The 24,944-nt window shown below is 44.0% G+C and overlaps 1 protein-coding gene across 1 annotated transcript in view; it reads right to left on the reverse strand.

Annotated features, from left to right (window-relative positions):
• The window catches only part of LOC118373218 (membrane-associated guanylate kinase, WW and PDZ domain-containing protein 2-like), a 28,312-nt gene extending 25,895 nt beyond the window's left edge, over positions 1–2,417 (reverse strand). Inside the window, exon 1 of the mRNA XM_052465226.1 lies at positions 1,945–2,417. Coding sequence (XP_052321186.1) covers positions 1,945–2,245 — 301 coding nt within the window. The 5' untranslated portion in view covers positions 2,246–2,417. The remainder of the gene's footprint in view (positions 1–1,944) is intronic.
• Positions 2,418–24,944: the final 22,527 nt, after the last annotated feature.

Consider the following 24,944-nt stretch of genomic DNA (forward strand, 5'->3'; position numbering starts at 1 on the left):
CAGAGAATTCCTTTGTCTTTAGAAATGAAAGGGAACAAAGCTAACTCTCACGGGCGTGCACCTGACTGAGCACATGGCCTTCTGACAGACCCATGACTCAATCAGCTCTCATTCTCTCCCAATTCACAGTTGAAGCCTGAAACAAGGTTCTAAAGACTGTCGACATCTAGTGGAATCCTTCGGAAGTGCAATATACAGACACTGTATATTGGATAGGCTAAAACTTGAAAACCTACAACCCTCAGATTTCCCACTTCCTGGTTGGATTTTTTCTCAGGTTTTTACTTGCCATGTGAGTTCTGTTATACTCACAGACATAAATCAAACCGTTTTAGAAGCTTCAGAGTGTTTTCTTTCCAATTCTACTACTAATATGCATATCCTAGCATCTGGGCCTGAGTAGCAGGCAGTTTACTCTGGGCACACTTTTCATCCGGACGTGAAAATGCTGGCCCCTACCCCAAAGAAGTTAATTATCTAAATAAAATAAAAAAAACTGTGGTCCCTGTCAAGGTGTATATTTTACTGATGTTGAAGATGGAAACAAATAATGTCTGCCTCCATCAAATTCAACCAGCCAAGTTTAGTGCAGTCTCTGTCAGCCATCTTCAGAGTCCAGCTCCTGTCTGCCTCCTAGAGATATCCAGTCTCTGTCAGCCACCCCCAGAGCCTAGCCACTGCCTGCCTTCTTCCAAGTTTAGTCCAGTCCAGGCTCTGTCAGCCATCTTCAGAGTCCAACTGTCTGTCTTCTAGAAAAGTCCAGTCCAGTCTCTGTCAGCTGCATTCAGAGCCCAGAAAATGTCTGCCGCCATCAAAGTCCAGACCAGTAAACCACATTCAGAGCCCAGCCACTGTCTGCCTCCTAGAAAGGTTAAGTCCAGGCTCTGTCAGACACCTTCAGACTACATCAACCCTCAAGCTTTAGTAATAGTACGTTAAATATTACTCCTGGACTTATTTACAGCTTCAATGGAGACTCTCCTCTGGCACACACACACTAATGTTCTAATTTCATATTAAGGAAATGTACAGTGTTTTACGATGTGCAAATTGTTAAAGTACAAAAAGCATGTATTTACAATGGTCTCGCTCTCTCCTTAGTTAAACTCAGACCACCCTGAACCCTAAGTGAAATATCTTGAAGCCACTTTTATCTTGAAGCCACTTCTAACTATTGTCTTAAATGACATCTGTTTGTTAGACTGAATATCAAAACTCTAAATAAACTGGAAGGTATATTTTAGCTCAGCCCCTCATGTTTTCCACCTGCAATCTATGTAAACTACAAAACTTGATACTCAAATGTATGATCATTTTAGTAAATGATATCCTATATAAATATTCATGTCCATCATTATACTCAGTCTTCATCTTTTCTGTCTTCTTAATATTTGCCTTTAAATACTTTCATTGACGGTGACTTATCCTTCCACTTATAGTGTTTTTATACCATAAAGTCATGTCAAACTGTAGAATTGCAGGAACTATTTTATTTGTAAATATTTTTGTGCGTCATTATAATAAAACGGAGTCTTCATCTGTGTCTTCTTAATATGAATAGATATGCATCTGTATTATTAAAATACAACTCAGTCTTCATATTTTGTCTTCTTAATATTTGCCTAGAAATGCCTTCATTAATGATGGTGACAACATATCCTTCCACTTATAATGTGTTTTCAAATATCCCTCCATATGCCACTCAAAATACCCCTCCCCAATATCTACACCACGATTTCACCCTTGCAGTTTTGAGTGACATAGTTTACAATAGCCCCACCCATTGATGACATAGAGATAGGTTATTTCTGATGAGCAGACAGACATAAAATAGGCTACAACCAGACAGGCAGGTCCTTGTATTTTGAAGGTGGCGGCGGCGCACTCACACTCGTTCAATGTTTAACTTTTGCGCCTTTAGCCCCACTGTCTGGCATACCTCACCTTGTTTGACACACTTGAAGCGGACCGGGTCTTTGCAGTGTTTGATGATGGCCAGAACATCTCGGGTGGTGAGCCCAGCCACCGCTGTGCTGTTGACCTCCAGCAGCAACTCACTCTGAGCCAGCTTTCCGCTCTGGACAGCCGCTTTGCCTTGTTTCACCTCCCCGAAGTAGGGGAACTGCCCAATCTCCGCGCCCCCCTTCAGCTCGAAGCCAAATTCCCCTTCTTTGCTCCTGATGACAACCGCTTCGTGGACTTTGTTGGTCCAGTGATTTTTCTTCTTCAGGCTATTGGACATCATTGAGCTAGTATTATCAATCCGGGGTGCCTATCCGATAGTCTATGTCTCATCCCTGCCTGTGTGTGTCATGCAGGTCTCGGCTCTCACCAGCTCAGAGCGCCGAGGGTAGCTCCATCACCGACACATGCCAGGCATAGTATCCGTCTAGCATGCAGCATATTAGGGTAGAGGTCTGCAGTACAGTTGGGTGGAGAACTACGCTGTCACACACACACAGGCACGACACAGGAGATAGGCTACTAGTGGGTGACCCGGATGTGAAGTCTGGAGGAGGGGAGATTAATGCTTCCAATTCAGGTTCGTAGAGGAGGGATGGAAAGTAAAAATGAAAGGATGCGCAAAGGTATGTTCTTTAGTCTGCACCACCAGATCGCTCAGAGCGCATAGACCAGCTGAGACTGATCACACACAAATTTAAATCGAAAGCATCACTTATAAATGGCATCAAATTGTTTATTTTGTTTGCCCCCCACTGCAAGCTTTTTCCATGTATTATTATGCTATTGCAGTAGTCTAAGAGCAAAACAAGCATCGAATGTCAGTTGTCTGACTTGCCTCCAATAGGCAGAATACATACACACAGACACACAGGCACAGAGACTTAATGGTCTGTGTTTAGTCAAGTAGAAGGGAGTGTATCTCTGATGTTCACATACACTACTACAACTACTACTGCCTTTATACTACTACTACTAGTGCTGCTACAACAACAACAGCAACAACAGCTGCTGCTGCTATACTACTGCTACTTATACTAGCCTACTACAACCATAGTAATAAACCCACTGGGCACAGACCTCAATTCAACGTCTATTCCACATTGGTTCAACGTCATTTAAATGACATGGAAACCGTGTGTGCCCAGTGGGAATGCTCTCTTATAATACTTATAGTAAATGTACTTGTAATAGGATATTTTAAGATTTCTGTAATAGCACTGTTACTGTAATAGTATTTTTAAGGAAGTGTTAATGTCTGGTATGGGCGTAGACAAACACACACAATACTCAACAATGAATTCAATATGAATAAAGTCAATGCAGCTACACATTATGGCATCTTTACAGTTCAGTTTTCTCAATGGTCACAATGTAAACTTAATTGTTCATGATGTGGCCCACTGTCGCTTATAAATCAATCATCAAAACACTGTCATTATGTCAAAATCAGTTCTCAGTCGTCCAGCACTTCTTAAAGTTTGGGTTGAGACCCAAAGTTTGTGGCAAACATGTTAACGGTGGGTCGGGATATATCAGAGGTTCTCAACCCTCAATCGGGAACTCAGCCAGGGTCTCAATTTACTGTTCAGAGTTAGAATAGAAGAATACACGGGGTGCAGATTTGAAATTTGGTTGTGTATCAGCAGTTTTCCTCTTGTTATGTGAGTGACTGACAGGAACAATGGGAAAGTAATTCTGCTTTGAAAATTGATAAACTTGTAACCCCACTTGTTTGGAACACCTTTGAATGTTTTAGTACAGGAAGCTCTTTGTCTACACCCATTGTTACGGATACAGGTATCCTGTGTGTGTGTGTGTGTGTGTGTGTGTGTGTGTGTGTGTGTGTGTGTGTGTGTGTGTATCCTGTGTTGTTTTCTCTCCTTCTCCCCTCACAGGTGAAAATCATCACTCCCCAATCAGTCAACAATCAATCAGAAGACACACCTCCTCCTGTTTCCTACCCTATCACAGTTCCTTTCCCTTGGTTTAAAAACCCCATCAGTTATTTGCTCTAGAGCTCAATCGATCTGTAAATGCCATGTCTGTAGGTCTCTGTGTTTCACTCTCTCGTTGTGTATTAACCTCTCTTTTTTGAGCACCTCCATAGTACTTTGTCATCACTTGTGAGTATTGTTTTGGTTATGGTGTTTGTGTTTGATTCCTGGTGAGAAAAGGGGGAAACCAAGACAAGTTACCCATGGGCATACACTACCCGTAGGTAGACTTTGTTAAATACACTAGTTCAAACTGGGCGGACCACCCACTGTATTTTTGGTTAGTTAGCTATTGTTAAAGTAGGCTAGTCTAGCTTAGGGGTGTTTTTGAATACTTATTGTTTCTTTCCTTGGGTCCAGCTCAGCCCCTTTTCCTGCTCCCCCCCATTACTGTGTGTTTTTACAATAAACTCTGAGTTTGGTAGATTTCAGTTGTCCTGGTTATTTCGTTCTCACTTTTACTTTGTCACAATTATAATTTGCATGAGTTATGTTACGGGTCTCACTACCATTTCCCCCTAGACTGTCGGGCCAAAAGGGATTCGTAACGCCCATTCAGCCTCAGTCACACTCTCTGAAGCCTTAGCCCTTACCTATCTCTTTAAGGATTAACGTGAGGCTATATGCTAAATAGAGTGAGTAAGGTAGTGTAGTAAACATCCAAAGATTTCAAGACTAAATGTGGGAAAGTAGTAGCAAAAATGCACTTTATCTAGTCCTTGATCGACACTACCGTTCAAAAGTTTGGGGTCACTTAGAAATGTCCTTGTTTTTGAAAGAAGCTAATTTTGTCCCTTAAAATAGCATCAAATTGTTCAGAAATAGTGTAGACATTGTTAATGTTGTAAATTACTATTGTAGCTGGAAACAGATTTTTTTTTTAATGGAATATCTACATGGGCATACAGAGGCCCAAATAAAAAAGTATACCATTTTAATTTAAGGACCAAAACATTGACAGTTGTGCCAAGTAGATTGCAAAATAGATGGGAAAAGATTTGATGAACCAATTCCATGGCACATGGTTTATGAACTAGTGATTTAAGAGCGTTGGGCCAGTGGGTTGCTGGATCGACTCTCCGAGGTGAATATTCTGTTGATGTGCCCTCGATCAAGGCACTTAACCCTAATTGCTCCTTTAAGGCGCTCTGGATGAGAACGTATGCTAAATGACTAGAGAGCATAGCATAAGCCATTGCAAAATGAATTGTAGGAAATTAGCTTTAAAACTTAACAATTTTTTCTCTCAATCTCATGGCAAAATGTGTATATTTCCAGGAATTCAAACATTAGAATTTTCCAATTTAAATTATTTTTGCAACCAATAGAATGTTATATATATATAGTTGAAGTCAGAATTTTACATACAGTTAGGTTGGAGTCATTAAAACACATTTTTCAATAACTCCAAATGTCTGCTAACTATAGTTTTGGCAAGTCGGTTAGGACATCTACTTTGTGCATGACACAATTTTTACAACAATTGTTTACAGACAGTGAAATAATCTATCACACTTCCAGTAGGTCAGAAGTTTACATTCGTTAAGTTGACTGTGCCTTTAAACAGCTTGGAAAATTAGGTCATGGCTTTAGAAGCTTCTGATAGGCTAATTGACATCATTTGAGTCAATTGGAGATGTACCTGCGGATGTATTTCAAGGCCTACCTTCAAACTCAGTGCCTCTTTGCTTGACATCATGGGAAAATCAAAAGAAATCAGCCAAGACCTCAGGAAAAAAATTCAAACGACACCGCTGGTTCTGCTCACACTGCCCTACCCTGTGCTCTGACCTCTTTCTCCCCTCTCTCTCCAGATGAAATCTCGCGTCTTGTGACGGCCGGCCGCCCAACAACCTGCCCGCTCGACCCTATCCCCTCCTCTCTTCTCCAGACCATTTCCGGAGACCTTCTCCCTTACCTCACCTCGCTCATCAACTCATCCCTGACCGCTGGCTTACGTCCCTTCCGTCTTCAAGAGAGCGAGAGTTGCACCCCTTCTGAAAAAACCTACACTCGATCCCTCCGATGTCAACAACTACAGACCAGTATCCCTTCTTTCTTTTCTCTCCAAAACTCTTGAACGTGCCGTCCTTGGCCAGCTCTCCCGTTATCTCTCTCAGAGTGACCTTCTTGATCCAAATCAGTCAGGTTTCAAGACTAGTCATTCAACCGAGACTGCTCTTCTCTGTATCACGGAGGCGCTCCGCACTGCTAAAGCTAACTCTCTCTCCTCTGCTCTCATCCTTCTAGACCTATCGGCTGCCTTCGATACTGTGAACCATCAGATCCTCCTCTCCACCCTCTCCGAGTTGGGCATCTCCGGCGCGGCCCACGCTTGGATTGCGTCCTACCTGAAAGGTCGCTCCTACCAGGTGGCGTGGCGAGAATCTGTCTCCTCACCACGCGATCTCACCACTGGTGTCCCCAGGGCTCTGTTCTAGGCCCTCTCCTATTCTCGCTATACACCAAGTCACTTGGCTCTGTCATAACCTCACATGGTCTCTCCTATCATTGCTATGCAGACGACACACAATTAATCTTCTCCTTTCCCCCTTCTGATGACCAGGTGGCGAATCGCATCTCTGCATGTCTGGCAGACATATCAGTGTGGATGACGGATCACCACCTCAAGCTGAACCTCGGCAAGACGGAGCTGCTCTTCCTCCCGGGGAAGGACTGCCCGTTCCATGATCTCGCCATCACGGTTGACAACTCCATTGTGTCCTCCTCCCAGAGCGCTAAGAACCTTGGCGTGATCCTGGACAACACCCTGTCGTTCTCAACTAACATCAAGGCGGTGGCCCGTTCCTGTAGGTTCATGCTCATCCAGAACGCCGCAGCCCGTCTGGTGTTCAACCTTCCCAAGTTCTCTCACGTCACCCCGCTCCTCCGCTCTCTCCACTGGCTTCCAGTTGAAGCTCGCATCCGCTACAAGACCATGGTGCTTGCCTACGGAGCTGTGAGGGGAACGGCACCTCAGTACCTCCAGGCTCTGATCAGGCCCTACACCCAAACAAGGGCACTGCGTTCATCCACCTCTGGCCTGCTCGCCTCCCTACCACTGAGGAAGTACAGTTCACGCTCAGCCCAGTCAAAACTGTTCGCTGCTCTGGCCCCCCAATGGTGGAACAAACTCCCCCACGACGCCAGGACAGCGGAGTCAATCACCACCTTCCGGAGACACCTGAAACCCCACCTCTTTAAGGAATACCTAGGATAGGATAAAGTAATCCTTCTCACCCCCCCCCCCTTAAAATATTTAGATGCACTATTGTAAAGTGGCTGTTCCACTGGATGTCATAAGGTGAATGCACCAATTTGTAAGTCGCTCTGGATAAGAGCGTCTGCTAAATGACTTAAATGTAAATGTAAATGTCTGAAACAAAAATAGAACTTTATGTCCATGATGACCATTGTTATGTTTGGAGGAAAAAGGGTGAGGGTTGCACGCCAGAGGAACACTATCCCAGCATCATATTGTGGGGGTGGTTTGCTGCAGGAGAGACTGGTGCACTTCACAAAATAGATGGCATGATGAGGGAAAATTGTGGACATATTGAAGCAACATCTCAAGACATCAGTCAGGCTTGGTTTCAAATGGGTCTTCTAAATGGACAATGACCACAAGCATTCTTCCAAAGTTGTGCCAAAATGGCTTAAGAACAACAAAGTTAAGGTATTGGAGTGGCCATCACAACGCCCTGACCTCAATACTGTAGAAAATTTGTGGGCAGAACTGAAAGTGTGCGAGCAAGGAGGCCTACAAACCTGACTCAGTTACACCAGCTCTGTCGGGAGGAATGGGCCAAAATTCACCCAACTTATTGAGTGAAGCTTGTGGAAGGCTACGCAATACGTTTGACCCAAATTAAATAATTGAAAGTTAATGATACCAAATATTAATTGAGTGTATGTAAACTTCTGACCCACTGGGAATGTGATGAAAGAAATAAAAGCTTAAATAAATCATTCTCTTCTATTATTCTGACATTAAACATTCTTAAAATAAAGTGGTGATCCTAACTGACCTAAGAAAGGAATTGATTACTTGGATTAAATTTCAGCAATTGTGAAAAACTGAGTTTAAATGTATTTGGCTAAGGTGTATGTAAACATCCGACTTCAACTGTATATACAGTGGGGAGAACAAGTATTTGATACACTGCTGATTTTGCAGCATGTAGGTCTGTAGTTTTTATCATAGATAAACTGTGAGGGACTGAATCTAAAAAAATCCAGAAAATCACATTGTATGATTTTTAAGTAATTAATTTGCATTTTATTGCATGACACATCAGAAAAGCAGAACTTAATATTTGGTACAGAAACCTTTGTTTGTAATTACAGAGATCATACATTTCCTGTAGTTCTTGACCAGGTTTGCACACACTGCAGCAGGGATTTTGGCCCACTCCTCCATACAGACCTTCTCCAGATCCTTCAGGTTTCGGAGCTGTCGCTGGGCAATACTGACTTTCAGCTCCCTCCAAAGATTTCCTATTGGGTTCAGGTCTGGAGACTGGCTAGGCCTCTCCAGGACCTTGAGATGCTTCTTACAGAGCCACTCCTTAGTTGCCCTGGCTGTGTGTTTCGGGTCGTTGTCATGCTGGAAGACCCAGCCAGTCGTCCTGTCCCCTTTGCAAAAAAGCATCCCCAAAGAATGATGTTCCCACCTCCATGCTTCACGGTTGGGATGGTGTTCTTGGAGTTGTACTCATCCTTCTTCTTCCTCCAAACACGGTGAGTGAAGTTTAGGCCAGAAAGCTAAATTTTTGTCTCATCAGACCACATGACCTTCTCAAATTCCTCCTCTGGATCATCCAGATGGTCATTGGCAAACGTCAGACGGGCCTGGACATGCGCTGGCTTGAACAGGGGGACCTTTCGTGAGCTGCAGGATTTTAATCCATGACGACGTAGTATGTTACTAATGGTTTTCTTTGAGACTGTGGTCCCAGCTCTCTTCAGGTCATTGACCAGGTCCTGCCGTGTAGTTCTGGGCTGATCCCTCACCTTCCTCATGATCATTGTTGCCCCACGAGGTGAGATCTTGCATGGAGCCCCAGACCGAGGGTGATTGACCGTCATCTTGAATTTCTTCCATTTTCCAATAATTGCGCCAACAGTTGTTGCCTTCTCACCAAGCTGCTTGCCTATTGTCCTGTAGCCCATCCCAGCCTTGTGCAGGTCTACAATTTTATCCCTGATGTCCTTAAACAGCTCTCTGGTTTTGGCCATTGTGGCGAGGTTGGAGTCTGTTTGATGGTGTGTGGACAGGTGTCTTTTATACAGGTAACGAGTTCAAACAGGTGCAGTTAATACAGGTGAGTGGAGAATGAGTGGAGAACAGGAGGGCTTCTTAAAGAAAAACTAAAAGGTCAGTGAGAGCGGGAATTCTTACTGGTTGGTAGGTGATCAAATACTTATGTCATGCAATAAAATGAACAGCACTGCACCCCCCATAGCAACTTGCCCAAGCCCCATTTCTCCTTCACCCAAATCCTGATAGGTGATGTTCTGAAAGAGCTGCAAAATCTGGACCCATAAAAATCAGCCAGGATAGACAATCTGGACCCTCTCTTTCAAAAATTATCTGACAAAATTTTTGCAACCCCTATCACTAGCATGTTCAACCTCTCTTTCGTATCGTCTGGGATTCCCAAAGATTAGAAAGCTGCAGCGGTCATCCCCCTCTTCAAAAGGGGGAGACACTCTAGACCCAAACTGCTACAGACCTAGATCTATCCTACCCTGCGTTTCTAAGGTCTTCAAAAGCCAAGTTAACAAACAGATCACCGACCATTTCGAATCTCACCGTACCTTCTCCACTATGCAATCTGGTTTCTGAGCTGGTCATGGGTGTACCTCAGCCAAACTCAAGGTCCTAAATGATATCATAACCATCATCGATAAGAGACATTACTGTGCAGCCATATTCATCGACCTGGCCAAGGCTTTCGACTCTGTCAATCACCACATTCTTATTGAAAGCCTTGGTTTCTCAAATGATTGCCTCGCTTGGTTTACCAACTACTTCTCTGATAGAGTTCAGTGTGTCAAATCGGAGGGCCTGTTGTCCGGACCTCTTTTAGTCTTTATGGGGGTGCCACAGGGTTCAATTCTTGGGCCGACTCTTTTCTCTGTATACATCAATGATGTCACTCTTGCTGCTGGTGATTCTTTGATCCACCTCTATGCAGACGACACCATTCTGTATACTTCTGGCCCTTCGTTGGACACTGTGTTAACTATCCTCCAGACGAGCTTCAATGCCATACAACTCTCCTTCCGTGGCATCCAACTACTCTTAAATGCAAGTAAAACTCAAATTCCTAGGTGTCTGGTTAGATACTGAACTCTCCTTCCAGACTCACGTTAAGCATCTCCAATCCAAATTTAAATCTAGAATTGGCTTCCTATTTCGCAACAAAGCATCCTTCACTTATGCTGCCAAACATACCCTCATAGAACTGACCATCCTACCGATCCTCGACCTGGGCGATGTCATTTATAAAATAGCCTCCAACACTCTACTCAACAAATTGGATGCAGTCTATCACAGTGCCATCCGTTTTGTCACCAAAGCCCCATATACTACCCACCACTGCAATTTGTACACTCTCGTTGGCTGGCCCTCTCGCTTCACTCTCGTCGCCAAACCCACTGGCTCCAGGTCATCTAAAGTCTCTGCTAGATAGAAGCCCCGCCTTATCTCAGCTCACTGGTCACCATAGCAGCACCCACTCGTAGCACGCGCTCCAGCAGGTATTTCTCACTGGTCACCCCCAAAGCCAATTCATGCTTTGGCAGCCTTTCCTTCCAGTTCCCTGCTGCCAATGACTGGAACGAACCATAAAAGCCTGCTTGGTAGAGTGCTGCACTGATGGATGTCCTTCTGGAAGGTTCTCCCATCTTCACAAAGGAACTCTGGAGCTTTGTCAGAGTGACCATTGGGTTCTTGGTCACCTCCCTGACCAAGGCCCTTCTCCCCCTATTACTCAGTTTGGTCAGGTCGACCAGCTCTAGAAAGTGTCTTGGTGGTTTCAAAGTTCTTCCATTTAAGAATGATGGAGGCCACAGTGTTCTTGGGGACTTTCAATGTTGCAGAAATGTTTTGGTGCCCTTCCTCATATCTGTGCCTCGACACAATCCTATCTAGGAGCTCTACGGACAATTCCTTTGACCTCATGGCTTGGTTTTTGTTCTGACATGCATTGTCAACTGTGGGACTATATATAGACAGGTGTGTCTTTCCAAATCATATCCAATCAATTGAATTTATCACAGATGGACTCCTATCAAGTTGTAGAAACATCTTAAGCATGATCAATGGATACAGGATACACTTGAGCTCAATTTCGAGTCTCATAGCAAAGGTAAATGCTTATATAACAAGGTATTTCTGTTGTTTGTTTTAATACACTTGCTATATATATATATATATTTAGGACCCCAGAAATGATCCATATGCACAAAAACCTTATTTTTTCTCAAATGTGGTGCACAAATGTATTTACATCCCAGTTAGTGAGCATTTTTTCCTTTGCCAAGATAATCCATCCACCTGACATTGTGGCATATCAAGAATCAGCATGATCATTACACAGGTGCCCCTTGGCTGGGGACTTTCTGCACAATCTGTCAGAAACCATGTCAGGGAAGCTCATCTGCGTGCTCGTCGTCCTCACCAGTGTCTTGACCTGCAGTTAGGCGTCATAATTTTAGTGGGCCAAAATTACTCACCTTCGTTGGCTCATATTCGATGGCCTCTGGCATGCTGGAGAAGTGTGCTTTTCAAGGAAGCATCCTGTTTTCAACTGTACCGGGCAGATGGTAAACAGCGTGTAAGGTGTTATGTGGGTGAGTGGTTTACTGATGTCAACGTTGTGAACAGAGTGCCTCATGGTGGCAGTGGGGTTATGGTATGGGCATGCATAAGCTACGGACAAAGAACACAATGCATTTTATCGATGGCAATTTTAATGCACAGAGATACAGTGATTGTGGAACCATGTTGCAAGGATCTGTACACAATTCCTGGAAGCAGAAAATGTACCAGTTCTTCCATGGCCTGCATACTTACCAGACATGTCACCCATTGAGCATGTTTGGGATGGTCTGGATCGACGTGTACGATAGTGTGTTGCAATTCCCGCCAATATCCAGCAACTTCGCAGTCATTGAAGAGAAGTGGGACAACATTCGACAGGCCACAATCAACAGACTGATCATCTCTATGAGAAGGAGATTTCGCACTGCATGAGCAAATGGGGGCCACACCAGATATTGACTGGTTTTCTGATCCATGCGGCTATCTTTTTGTAAGGTATCTGTGACCAACAGATGCATATCTTTATTCCCAGTTATGTGAAATCCATAGATTACGGTCGAATAAATTATTTTAAATTGATCAAGCTGACCAAGATGACCAAAAAGAGTGACAAAAAATATTGCACTTCCGATGGTAGAAAAGAAAGAACAGTTAAGCATGCATTTACATTAACAATAGATGGGTGGGGTTATATCCTTCCTGTTTGGCCCTGTCCGGGGGTGTCCTCGGATGGGGCCACAGTGTCTCCTGTCCCCTCCTGTCTCAGCCTGTCTCAGCCTCCAGTATTTATGCTGCAGTAGTTTGTGTCGGGGGCTAGGGTCAGTTTGTTATATCTGGAGTACTTCTCCTGTCCTATTCGGTGTCCTGTGTGAATCTAAGTGTGCGTTCTCTAATTCTCTCCTTCTTTCTTTCTCTCTCTCGGAGGACCTGAGCCCTAGGACCATGCCCCAGGACTACCTGACATGATGACTCCTTGCTGTCCCCAGTCCACCTGGCCATGCTGCTGCTCCAGTTTCAACTGTTCTGCCTTACTATTATTCGACCATGCTGGTCATTTATGAACATTTGAACATCTTGGCCATGTTCTGTTATAATCTCCACCCGGCACAGCCAGAAGAGGACTGGCCACCCCACATAGCCTGGTTCCTCTCTAGGTTTCTTCCTAGGTTTTGGCCTTTCTAGGGAGTTTTTCCTAGCCACCGTGCTTCTACACCTGCATTGCTTGCTGTTTGGGGTTTTAGGCTGGGTTTCTGTACAGCACTTTGAGATATCAGCTGATGTACAAAGGGCTATATAAATAAATTTGATTTGATTTGATATTTTTGAAATACGAATTACTTTACTTAACGACAGTCACCTTATTGGAGGGTGCTGCCAATAAACTGCTTGGACCTCAACCCAGAAAAGCCTCTCCAAACAAATCAACTGAAAACAAAAGGACATTATTGCAGTGGCTTTACATAATGAACATATTGAACATTTTCACACATGACTCAAACTCAACACATACAGTACCATTCAGAACAACCAATCACACCCCAAACCTTTCTTCAGCAAAGGCTAAATACTAGGCCTACATGGCAACAAAACCACATTCTACTGCAATGCAACAAATCCTTCCAATTCCATTTATGCACGCCCACTTATTTTTTTAAGATCTGCCTGCCCACTGACTTCCTGTGTAGAGCCTGACACAATCTTCTGTACTAACAGCTGTCAAAACACAGTAAATATGATGTCTTTCTACACCCGTTGCATTCAAGATCTCCCCCTATTATGTATATCGTGAGAGAATCAGCTGTTGCTTCAAAAAGTTAAAAAAGAAAAAGGGATTTAATATGTACATATGTAACCCGTTACAGGAAACTATGCGTATGTTGCTGGTCACTAATTCACAGGAGAGCCGTTTGAACATACACTTTTTTTAAAATTAAAATCAAAATGGCAGGAATGCCTTCTCGAACATGTGAACTTTCATGTGCCTTAATAACAGATGTATGCCATCTGTAAATACGAATACAACTGATAAATTACGAGCCTAGGCGCTTTAGCCACAGAAAAAGTCAGCAACCTTCTCGCTAGCCATGATTGGCTGAGATAATGACTGGGCTGGACATGCAGAGAGAAAAATGTTAGCTGGCTGGCTCGCTAGCTAACGTTATGTGTATGCACTCCACTTTCTAGGGGACCGAGTTTTGAAATCAGTGGAATTCGAGTATGATATCTAAGGAGATGGAGAAAACACCTGTCTCCGGATTACATCTTCAAACTAAGGGCAACCATGGCATCCGACAGGAGACATGTCCATCCATGATGTAACAGATAAGATAGTCTAGCCAGCTACATTTTCAGATATTACAAGTTTTCTGATTTTGACAGAAAGTGGTTTCATCTCAAGTTAAAGTGTGCTGTTAGCTAGCTAACGTTAGCTGGCTGGGTTGCTAGCTAACGTTACGTGTTTGATATTATTCGTATATCAGAGCCATTTGCTTGACTAGTTATAGCCTAATGTTAGCTAGCTAACATTGAACCTGTTTGGTTTGCTACCTGCAGATTCATGCAGGGTAGTAACGTCAAGAGTTGGGATTATGGTTCATTGTTTAGCTAGCTAGTCTTAACAAAAGACTCCACTATGCAAGTATCCATTTCAATGGAATGTTACTGCAACTACTGTTGATAGACATAATAGCTGGTAAATTTGCTCCGGCTAGCTACTCCAATTTCATACCATGGGTAGCATAGTCTAGCTAGCTACATTTTCAGATATTACATGTTTCTAATTTTGACAGGAAGTCTTTTCATTTCAAGTTAAAGTGTAATGTTAGCTAGCTAAAGTTAGCTGGCTGGCTTGCTAGCTAATATTACCTGTATAATCTTATTATTCATATCTCAGAGCCATTTGCTTGGCTAGATATAGCCTAATGTTAGCTAGCTAGCTGGTTGGTTAGTGACCTGCAGCACAGTTACAGTCACCAATGCTGTGGATAACATGAAAACAACCTAACCAGCTCTGCTAGGGCGAGTAAAATGGTCAGAGTGGGGTGTTCACTTATGTCTCTGGAAGTAGCTAGCAAGCTAGCCAATGTTAGCCAGTTAGCTTGGGTGCTTGACTGGCGCTCTCGACAAAGATCAGTCGGAAAAAGTTGTGATGGACTACTTTCTGGGTGACAATCCTGCCATGTTGAGAGTCTCTGACTCTGACAATGAATCAGACGATGAGAAAATCCCTTATCTAGGTATTAAAAAAAATGAACCCGACATTGTAGAGTCTTCTGATGACCGTGATGGGAAGAAACGGCGATCAACAGTATTGTTGTCACGGAAGAAGTTGACCGAGTTTTGAAATCAGTGGAATGCCCATTGGAAGTAGAGTATGATAGCTAAGCAGATGGAGTCTATTCTGGCATTTGATTGCAAATATGCAGATGGAGAAGAAAAGAGATGATTCTTACGCAGACACACTTGTTCAAATTGATCGGTCATGTGAAATAAAACACCTGCCTCCTGATTTTTCTTCAAACTAAGGGCAACCATGGAATCCCTGACAGGGAGGGAGAGAGAAGCGTTCATCTATGGGTAAGAGTCTAGGTAGCTACATTTTCAAATATTATACACAGGGGCTCCACCGGGAATTTTGGACCCGATGAAAATATATTACATTGGGCCCCACTACCACAGGCCACACCAACCCTGCGCAATTGCTGTAACCACACACCTCCAGAACACAATCAACACATTCAAACGACCCATTCAAAGCTTTAAATAACTCTACCATTGTACATTTACATTTAAGTCATTTAGCAGACGCTCTTATCCAGAGCGACTTACAAATTGGTGCATTCACCTTATGACATCCAGTGGAAAAGCCACTACAATAGTGCATCTAAATCTTTTAAGGGGGGTGAGAAGGATTACTTTATCCTATCCTAGGTATTCCTTAAAGAGGTGGGGTTTCAGGTGTCTCCGGAAGGTGGTGATTGACTCCGCTGTCCTGGCGTCGTGAGGGAGTGTGTTCCACCATTGGGGAGCCAGAGCAGCGAACAGTTTTGACTGGGCTGAGCGGGAACTGTACTTCCTCAGTGGTAGGGAGGCGAGCAGGCCAGAGGTGGATGAACGCAGTGCCCTTGTTTGGGTGTAGGGCCTGATCAGAGCCTGGAGGTACTGAGGTGCCGTTCCCCTCACAGCTCCGTAGGCAAGCACCATGGTCTTGTAGCGGATGCGAGCTTCAACTGGAAGCCAGTGGAGAGAGAGGAGGAGCGGGGTGACGTGAGAGAACTTGGGAAGGTTGAACACCAGACGGGCTGCGGCGTTCTGGATGAGTTGTAGGGGTTTAATGGCACAGGCAGGGAGCCCAGCCAACAGCGAGTTGCAGTAATCCAGACGGGAGATGACAAGTGCCTGGATTAGGACCTGCGCCGCTTCCTGTGTGAGGCAGGGTCGTACTCTGCGGATGTTGTAGAGCATGAACCTACAGGAACGGGCCACCGCCTTGATGTTAGTTGAGAACGACAGGGTGTTGTCCAGGATCACGCCAAGGTTCTTAGCGCTCTGGGAGGAGGACACAATGGAGTTGTCAACCGTGATGGCGAGATCATGGAACGGGCAGTCCTTCCCCGGGAGGAAGAGCAGCTCCGTCTTGCCGAGGTTCAGCTTGAGGTGGTGATCCGTCATCCACACTGATATGTCTGCCAGACATGCAGAGATGCGATTCGCCACCTGGTCATCAGAAGGGGGAAAGGAGAAGATTAATTGTGTGTCGTCTGCATAGCAATGATAGGAGAGACCATGTGAGGTTATGACAGAGCCAAGTGACTTGGTGTATAGCGAGAATAGGAGAGGGCCTAGAACAGAGCCCTGGGGACACCAGTGGTGAGAGCGCGTGGTGAGGAGACAGATTCTCGCCACGCCACCTGGTAGGAGCGACCTGTCAGGTAGGACGCAATCCAAGCGTGGGCCGCGCCGGAGATGCCCAACTCGGAGAGGGTGGAGAGGAGGATCTGATGGTTCACAGTATCGAAGGCAGCCGATAGGTCTAGAAGGATGAGAGCAGAGGAGAGAGAGTTAGCTTTAGCAGTGCGGAGCGCCTTCGTGATACAGAGAAGAGCAGTCTCGGTTGAATGACTAGTCTTGAAACCTGACTGATTTGGATCAAGAAGGTCATTCTGAGAGAGATAGCGGGAGAGCTGGCCAAGGACGGCACGTTCAAGAGTTTGAGAGAAAAGAAAGAAGGGATACTGGTCTGTAGTTGTTGACATTGGAGGGATCGAGTGTAGGTTTTTTCAGAAGGGGTGCAACTCTCGCTCTCTTGAAGACGGAAGGGACGTAGCCAGCGGTCAGGGATGAGTTGATGAGCGAGGTGAGGTAAGGGAGAAGGTCATCGGAAGTGGTCTGGAGAAGAGAGGATAGGGTCGAGCGGGCAGGTTGTTGGGCGGCCGGCCGTCACAAGACGCGAGATTTCATCTGGAGAGAGAGGGGAGAAAGAGGTCAGAGCACAGGGTAGGGCAGTGTGAGCAGAACCAGGGGTGTCGTTTGACTTAGCAAACGAGGATCAGATGTCGTCGACCTTCTTTTCAAAATGGTTGACGAAGTCATCTGCAGAGAGGGAGGGGGGGAGGAGGATTCAGGAGGGAGGAGAAGGTGGCAAAGAGCTTCCTAGGGTTAGAGGCAGATGCTTGGAATTTAGAGTGGTAGAAAGTGGCTTTAGCAGCAGAGACAGAGGAGGAAAATGTAGAGAGGACGGAGCGAAAGGATGCCAGGTCCGCAGGGAGGCGAGTTTTCCTCCATTTCCGCTCGGCTGCCCGGAGCCCTGTTCTGTGAGCTCGCAATGAGTCGTCGAGCCATTGTAGGCTTGCAACTCTCTTGTAGTCCAATATTTACTGTACGATATTTACTGACAGTGAGCTGTGAAAATATAACACTGTGCAGACATGCATGCAACATTCTGCATACAGTGTAATTCACTATTTGATGCAAGACTGATGAAGACTGACAGTCTCAATGTGATTTTAATGGTACAACTCTTGAATGGAAATTTCTCTTAACATTAATGAATAACTTAAAATAAATATAACTTAAATATCCATTAACCTCTAATTAAAATAAGTTAACATTATCATCTATAGAATGATATAACAAACAAAAATGTTGAACTAAGTATACATACCATACATACCAACTAGAAAAAAGTAGCTGTAAAAGTGGAAAATGGAAAACAAAATGGGAATGGAAATGAAAAGGCCTGATGATGGCGCCAGAGGAAAGGTCAAGTGGTCACCAAATCAATAGGTTTCTTCCACTTTGGGTCTTGGTTGTGCACAACAAATTATATGGTCAATCCAGCCATTACTTTGTGATATATCTTGTTCTCAGTCTTGTTCTCAGCCTGTGGGCATCATGTGTGTAGTGATCCAATATACATTATACGATAATGTATCCTATAATATATTATTATTTGCAATAACATCATAACCACTATTTCAGTTACTACGATTTTGTTGAAATTAACTGCATGCACCACAGATTTTTTTTTAATTCTTGCAGAATATTGACCCAAATTGCCTGCAGTTGCATATCACCACCACTAGATGTAGGTAAACGATCATATTTCAGTCTGCATAAAAGCCATGGAGACATTTTATTTATTTATTTATTTTATTTCACCTTTATTTAACCAGGTAGGCAAGTTGAGAACAAGTTCTCATTTACAATTGCGACCTGGACATACCTTGGCCATATGACTGGTATTATTTTAACATTGGCTGCCACTTATATATGAGTGACTGAGTCACTCAATGCTTCAAACTGTCCAGAATTCAAATAAGACTATAGGCTGTTTTTGTTTTATATAACGATCATATATATATATATATAAGTCAAGCACATCAGGTAGTGTAAATCTATTCTATGGTCTGGCAACAAAAAAAATCTGACATTTCTCCAAAGACTCACATACTATTGATAATGTCAAGTTAAGTTGACCTGTCAATGATGTTGAGACTATTGTTACATTTATAGTCTAGTTACATATTGATGTCTCAATTAGGCTATGTATTCATGTTTAGAATGTTCTAGGCTATGAAGAGATAATTATAAAGCATTATTGATTTTCATTCAAGCATGCCGTCTCAATCATGAGCAGCCATTGTTCATGTGTTATGCAATGCTATGCAGGGGTATGAATGTTGCTGGAACTATAGGAGTGAAGACGGAATATCATGATCTATGTGTAAACAATTCATGTTTTCCTCCCCAACCAGATACTGGTTTGAAAAATGAACCTACAGAACCGGCACAGAATCTGTGTTCAGCAATGTTTCCTGGCAGGCGACAACAATACTTCACACAAGCAAAGAGACGTCTACAATTGTGGAGTTTATGTGCTGCTGGTGAGTTCATATACTAATTCGTTCCCAGGATAATTCAGTAATCAAAGGCAAATCTATGGGATGTTAGAAATCTGTGCGTAACCCTTAAGGGTAGGTCACCCAAAAGTGGGCCAAAAGCAAATGCACCCAATGTTTACATGCAGAGCTCTTTCTGAGGGTTTAGCATAACAAATTAGTATAAGTTTCACACCTGTCATGTGTACACCTAAGAAAAGGTCTTAAACGGGAAGGGACCCGTGTGCATGTGTTCAAGGAGATTCTGTTTTTCTGTTGCTAACCAATGTGCTATGGTGTGCACTAATGAATATGACCCAGGTCAATGGAGTACCTGGTTGCTATGTGACAAATTCTATATGAAATGTTGGTGTAATATCCATCAAATCAGTGGAGCTTTAACATCCCCAGTGAGCTGGCTTGTTTTCATGATTACAGTCAAGCAAGAAAGATTTTCCAAGGTCATAGACTATCTCAATGAATCAGCGGATTACTATTGTTAAGATGACAAGGCAGTTGGAGACCTGCTTTCACATTATTTTGTGTTTCCCAATGACCTATAGATGTAGACATTATTTATCCCATCATTTGTTGTTTATGTACTACCTAGATGGCCAGAGATTTAATGCAGAGTGAGAAGGCACGAATTGACCCAACTGTCCCAATGCATGTTAACATCGGTGGAGGCAGAATAGAGGTGGCCAAAGAGATCCTGGAGAAAGGTGAGATTGTCTATCATTTCAAACAAATCTGACAATGTGAAGATGAAGATTGTGGCCTAGTCTACATCATACACTGCTCCTTGTGTCATCACCATGTGATAGCCAAGCCCACTGCTGGTTAATCTCATTTACTGTTGCCACATTGTCCTGGCCCCACTTTTCTAGACCATTAAGAGTTTGATAGCACTTTTGCCTTACCTTCCATATTGTTATATTTTTAGCCCACGAGGAGGTCAAAGTAGCAGGCCGACCACATTATGAATTCTAACATGTTGACCACACTGCCTGCATCGAGTGCGCATAGCAAAATAAATGTATACATTTTATTCAATCATTGCACCCACACTGCTCTCGCGCATCTGCGTAGCCAGGCACTAAATAGAACTTGGTTATAATTGTGATGCATGACGCGTTGCAAGTCCCGGCTCCCCCCTCTCGTGGCTGATTGAAAGATGAACTGAGGTCCACACTCCAGTCCAGTTGATGGTGTTAATGCACCTTAAAGTTGGTTGCCAACCCCCATATAAAGTCCAAAGATTACTAGAAACTAACTAGGTTTACAGAGTTAATTTATATTTTTTAACCTGGATGTCTTGATAGCATCTGGTGTGGATGGACAAAATCAACAATCGTAGCAGTGGGGATGTCTGTTTTGATTGTCTTGTCCCATCCCTTGTATATATCGTTTTTCTTCGTATATATTTGTATTCATTTTTTAAATCTAATTTTCCATCTACGGACTGAACATACTCTCCTGCAACCCGCCTCACCCATTGTGGTATGGATCTGCTATTTTTACACTTTTGAACCGGAACCCCCTTCAGTAGCTAGCCAGCTAACTAGCTACTAGCTAATAGTCAGTTAGCCTCTGCTAGCGGTCATCACCGTTAGCGTGGACTGCCAGCCTCAGCCCGGGCAACTGCACAGCGCGATATCTACCCAGAGCATATCGGACTGATTTTCTCTACCACTTATTCTTACCGCAAGCTCTGAACCTTTACTCTGGATCATCCCAGCTAGCTAGCTGCTATCCGAGCAGCTTCTCCTGTCCAACGTCTCTGTTAGCCTCGAACTAGGCAAATCTCCTGGCTAGCCGAAGAGATTCCATCAAGCAATCTCTTGGCTTCAATTACCTCTTTTGCCAGTTGGCCTGAACCCTTTGCTGCCGACACGGAGTCCTGCCGATCCATCACGACTGGTCTACCAACGTAACCATCCGAGGGGATTTCTGTCCCGAAGCAAGAACCAGTTAGCCTGGAGCTAGCCTCGAGTTAGGCCCTTCTCCCGGCAAGCCGAAGAATTCAATCAAATAATCCCTGGGCCTCAATGCCTCTTCTGCCAAATGGCCTGGACCCTTTGCTGCCAACACGGAGCCCAGCCGATACATCACGACTGGTCTGCCGACGTAACCATCCGGGGGGGTTTCAACAGACTCTCCCATTGTGACGTCCCGCTGAGGCCATCTGCTAGCCTGCTGTTTGCCCCGGCCTGCAAGCTGTCTGAATCGCCGTGTCTCCAGCTCGCCGAGCTACTCACTGGATCCTATGATCACTCGGCTACACAGGCCTCTCCCAAATGTCAATATACCTTGTCTATTGCTGCTTTGGTTAGTCATTTTTGTCTTATTTCACTGTAGAGCCTGTAGCCCTGCCCTATTTAACCCTCTGTTTCCCCATGTTTTGTTGTGCGTGATTATTTCTATGTTCAGTTCGGTTCATTATGGCTGATTTTTCGATGGGTGCTGTGTTCACCCGTGCGTATATTTACCGTTGGTTTTTGGTCAAGTGTATTTCTTTACCGTGTGACTTTATTGTTTGAGTATAGCACGTTGTTCACTCATTTTGCTCTCCTGCGCCTGACTTCATGCACCAGCTCCACTCACCTTCTGACATTGTCTGTACATTATGCCTTGAATCTATTCAAACAATTTGAGCTTCTACTTTTAAAAATCCACCTTCCCAGAAATAAGTCACTCACTGTTTCCGCTTGTTATAGACAACCCTCGGACCCAACTTGTTCCCTGGACACCATATGTGAATTGATCGTCCCCCATCTATCTTCAGAGATCGTATTGTTAGGTGACCTAGACTGGGACATGCTTAACACCCCAGCCGTCCTACAATCACACACAAATCATCAAGGAACCTACCAGGTACAACCCTAAATCCATAACCATGGGCACCCTCTTGGATATCATCTTGACCAACCTGCCCTCTAAATACACCTCTGCTGTCTTCAACCAGGATCTCAGCGATCACTGCCTCATGTTTTGCATGCATACCAGGTCCGCGGTCAAACGACCACCCCTCATCACTGTCAAAAGCTCAATAAAACACTTCAGCAAGCAGGCATTTTTAATCGACCTGGCCCGGGTACCTTGGAAGGATATTGACCTCATCCCCTCAGTAGAGGATGCCTGATTGCTCTTCAAAAATGCTTTCCTCTCCATCATAAATAAGCATGCCCAATTCAAAAAATGTAGAACTACGAATAGATATAGTCCTTGGTTCACCCCAAACTTGACTGCCCTTGACCAGCACCAAAACATCCTGCGGTGTTCTGCATTAGCATCAAATAGCCCGCGTGATATGCAACTTTTCAGGGAAGTCAGGAACCATTACACTCAGTCAGTTAGAAAGGCTAATGCTAGCTTTTTCAAACAGAAATTTGCTTCCTGTAGCACTAATTCCAAAAGTTTTTGGGACACTGTAAAGTCCATGGAGAATAAAAGCACCTCCGCCCAGCTGCACACTGCACTGAGGATAGGAAACACTGTCACCACCGATAAATCTACAATAATCAATATTTTCAATAAGCATTTTTCCATGGCTGGCCATTCTTTCCACCTGGCTACCCCTACCCCGGCCAGCATCTAACACTCCCTGAAGCTTCTGCTTCACCCAAATCCAGAAAGCTGACTGCAAAATCTGGATCCCTACAAATCAGCTGGGCTAGACAACCTAAAACCCTCTCTTTCTAAAATCATCAGCCGATATTGTTGCAACACCTATTACTAGCCTATTCAACCTCTCTTTCGTATCGTCTGAGATCCCCAAAGATTGGAAAGCTGCCGCGTTCATCCCCCTCTTCAAAGGGGGAGACACTCCAGACCCAAACTGTTATAGACCTATGGTCAGACTCAATAGCCTTGGCTTCTCAAATGACTGCCTTAGCTGGTTCACCAACTACTTCTCAGATAGAGTTCAGTGTGTCAAATCGAGGACCTCTTGTCCGGGCCTATGGCAGTCTCTATGGGGGTGCCACAGAGTTCAATTCTCTGGCTGACTCTTTTCTCTGTATAAATGGATGATGTCGCTCTTGCTGCTGGTGATTCTCTGATCCACCTCTACGCAGACAACACCATTCTGTATACATCTGGCCCTTCTTTGGACACTGTGCTAACAAACCTCCAAACGAGCTTCAACGTCATAAAACACTCCTTCCGTGGCTGCCTTCCATGGCTTTTGAATGCTGGTAAAATTAAGTGCATGCTCTTCAACCGATTGCTGCCGACATCCTCCCGCCCGACTAGCATCACTATTCTGGACTGTTCTGAGCTAGAATATGTGGATTACTACAAATACCTGGTTAGACTGTAAACTCTCCTTCCAGACTCACATTAAGCATCTCCAATCCAAAATTAAATCTAGAATCGGCTTCCTATTTAGCAAAAAGGCCTCCTTCACTCATGTCGCCAAACATACCCTCGTAAAACTGACTATCCTACCGATCCTTGACTTCGGCAATGTCATTCACAAAATAGCCCCCAACACTCTACTCAGCAAACTGGATGTAGTCTATCTCAGTGCCATCCTTTTTTATCACCAATGCCTCATATACTACCCACCGCTGTGACCTGTATGCTCTCACTACATATCCATCGCCAAACCCACTGGCTCCAGGTCATCTATAAGTCTTTGCTAGGTCAAGACCCACCTTATCTCAGCTCACTGGTCACCATAGCAACACCCACCCGTAGCACACGCTCCAGCAATTATATTGCACTGGTCATCCCCAAAGTCAGCACTTCCCTAGGCTGCCTTTCCTTCCAGTTCTCTGCTGCCAATGACTGGAACGAATTGCAAAAATCTCTGAAGCTGGAGTCTTATATCTCCCCTCTGTAACTTTATGCATCAGCTGTCTGAGCAGCTCATCGATCACTGTACCTGTACACAGCCAATCTGCAAATAGCCCGATTACCTCATCCCCATAGTATTACTTACCCTCTTGCTCTTTTGCACCCAAGTAACTCTACTTGCACATCATCATCTGCACATCTATCACTCCAGTAATAATGCTAGATTGTAATTATTTTCGCCTCTGGGGCCTATTTATTGCCTACCTCCCTGATGAACTGAGGTCCAAACTCCAGCCCATATAAAGTCCAAAGAAGAAAATGAAGACTGAAGGAGGAGATATTACTAGAAACTAACTAGGTTACCCTTTTATCTGTGGATGAATTGTTGGAGTAGAGGACCTTCTGCATTTCAGGTAAAATAACAACCTATTATTATATACCAGGACAAATTAGCTAGCAACAGCAAGCTAGCTCGCTAAATAGGCATAAGTGTTTAAAGTGTTCCGCCCTGTCCACAAATTAATATAGTTGGTTTAGAATTCCTTTTGATATTTCAACCTGCGTGTTCTGATCGTGTCTGGTGTGGATGCACAAAATCAACATTTGCCTAGTCAGCATGTTAGAAAATCAAAGAATGACTCTCAAGTCAGGAAAAAGAGTTGTTCAAAAATAACTAATTGTTCGCAAACTGCACATTACCAATTCCCATCATTATCCCAGAGGCAGGGCGGTCTTTCAGCCACCTGAAGTTGATTAGGAGAGCCGAGAGCATCATGTTGACTAACATTTATTTTTTATTTTTTTATTATTACAGAATTATGCCAGGGGTGGGTATAATTTGTGGAACGTTCCAACAGGAATCTGTTCCAAAAACTTAGTAAATAACAAGGTTGACATCAAACAACGCATACAAAGTTGGTTTAGTTATTTCCTGTGTGTCGGTATTCACCGGTGAACTCCATTGTACCTCAAGTA

Source organism: Oncorhynchus keta, chromosome 17, assembly GCF_023373465.1.
Source record: "Oncorhynchus keta strain PuntledgeMale-10-30-2019 chromosome 17, Oket_V2, whole genome shotgun sequence".
NCBI lineage: Eukaryota > Metazoa > Chordata > Actinopteri > Salmoniformes > Salmonidae > Oncorhynchus > Oncorhynchus keta.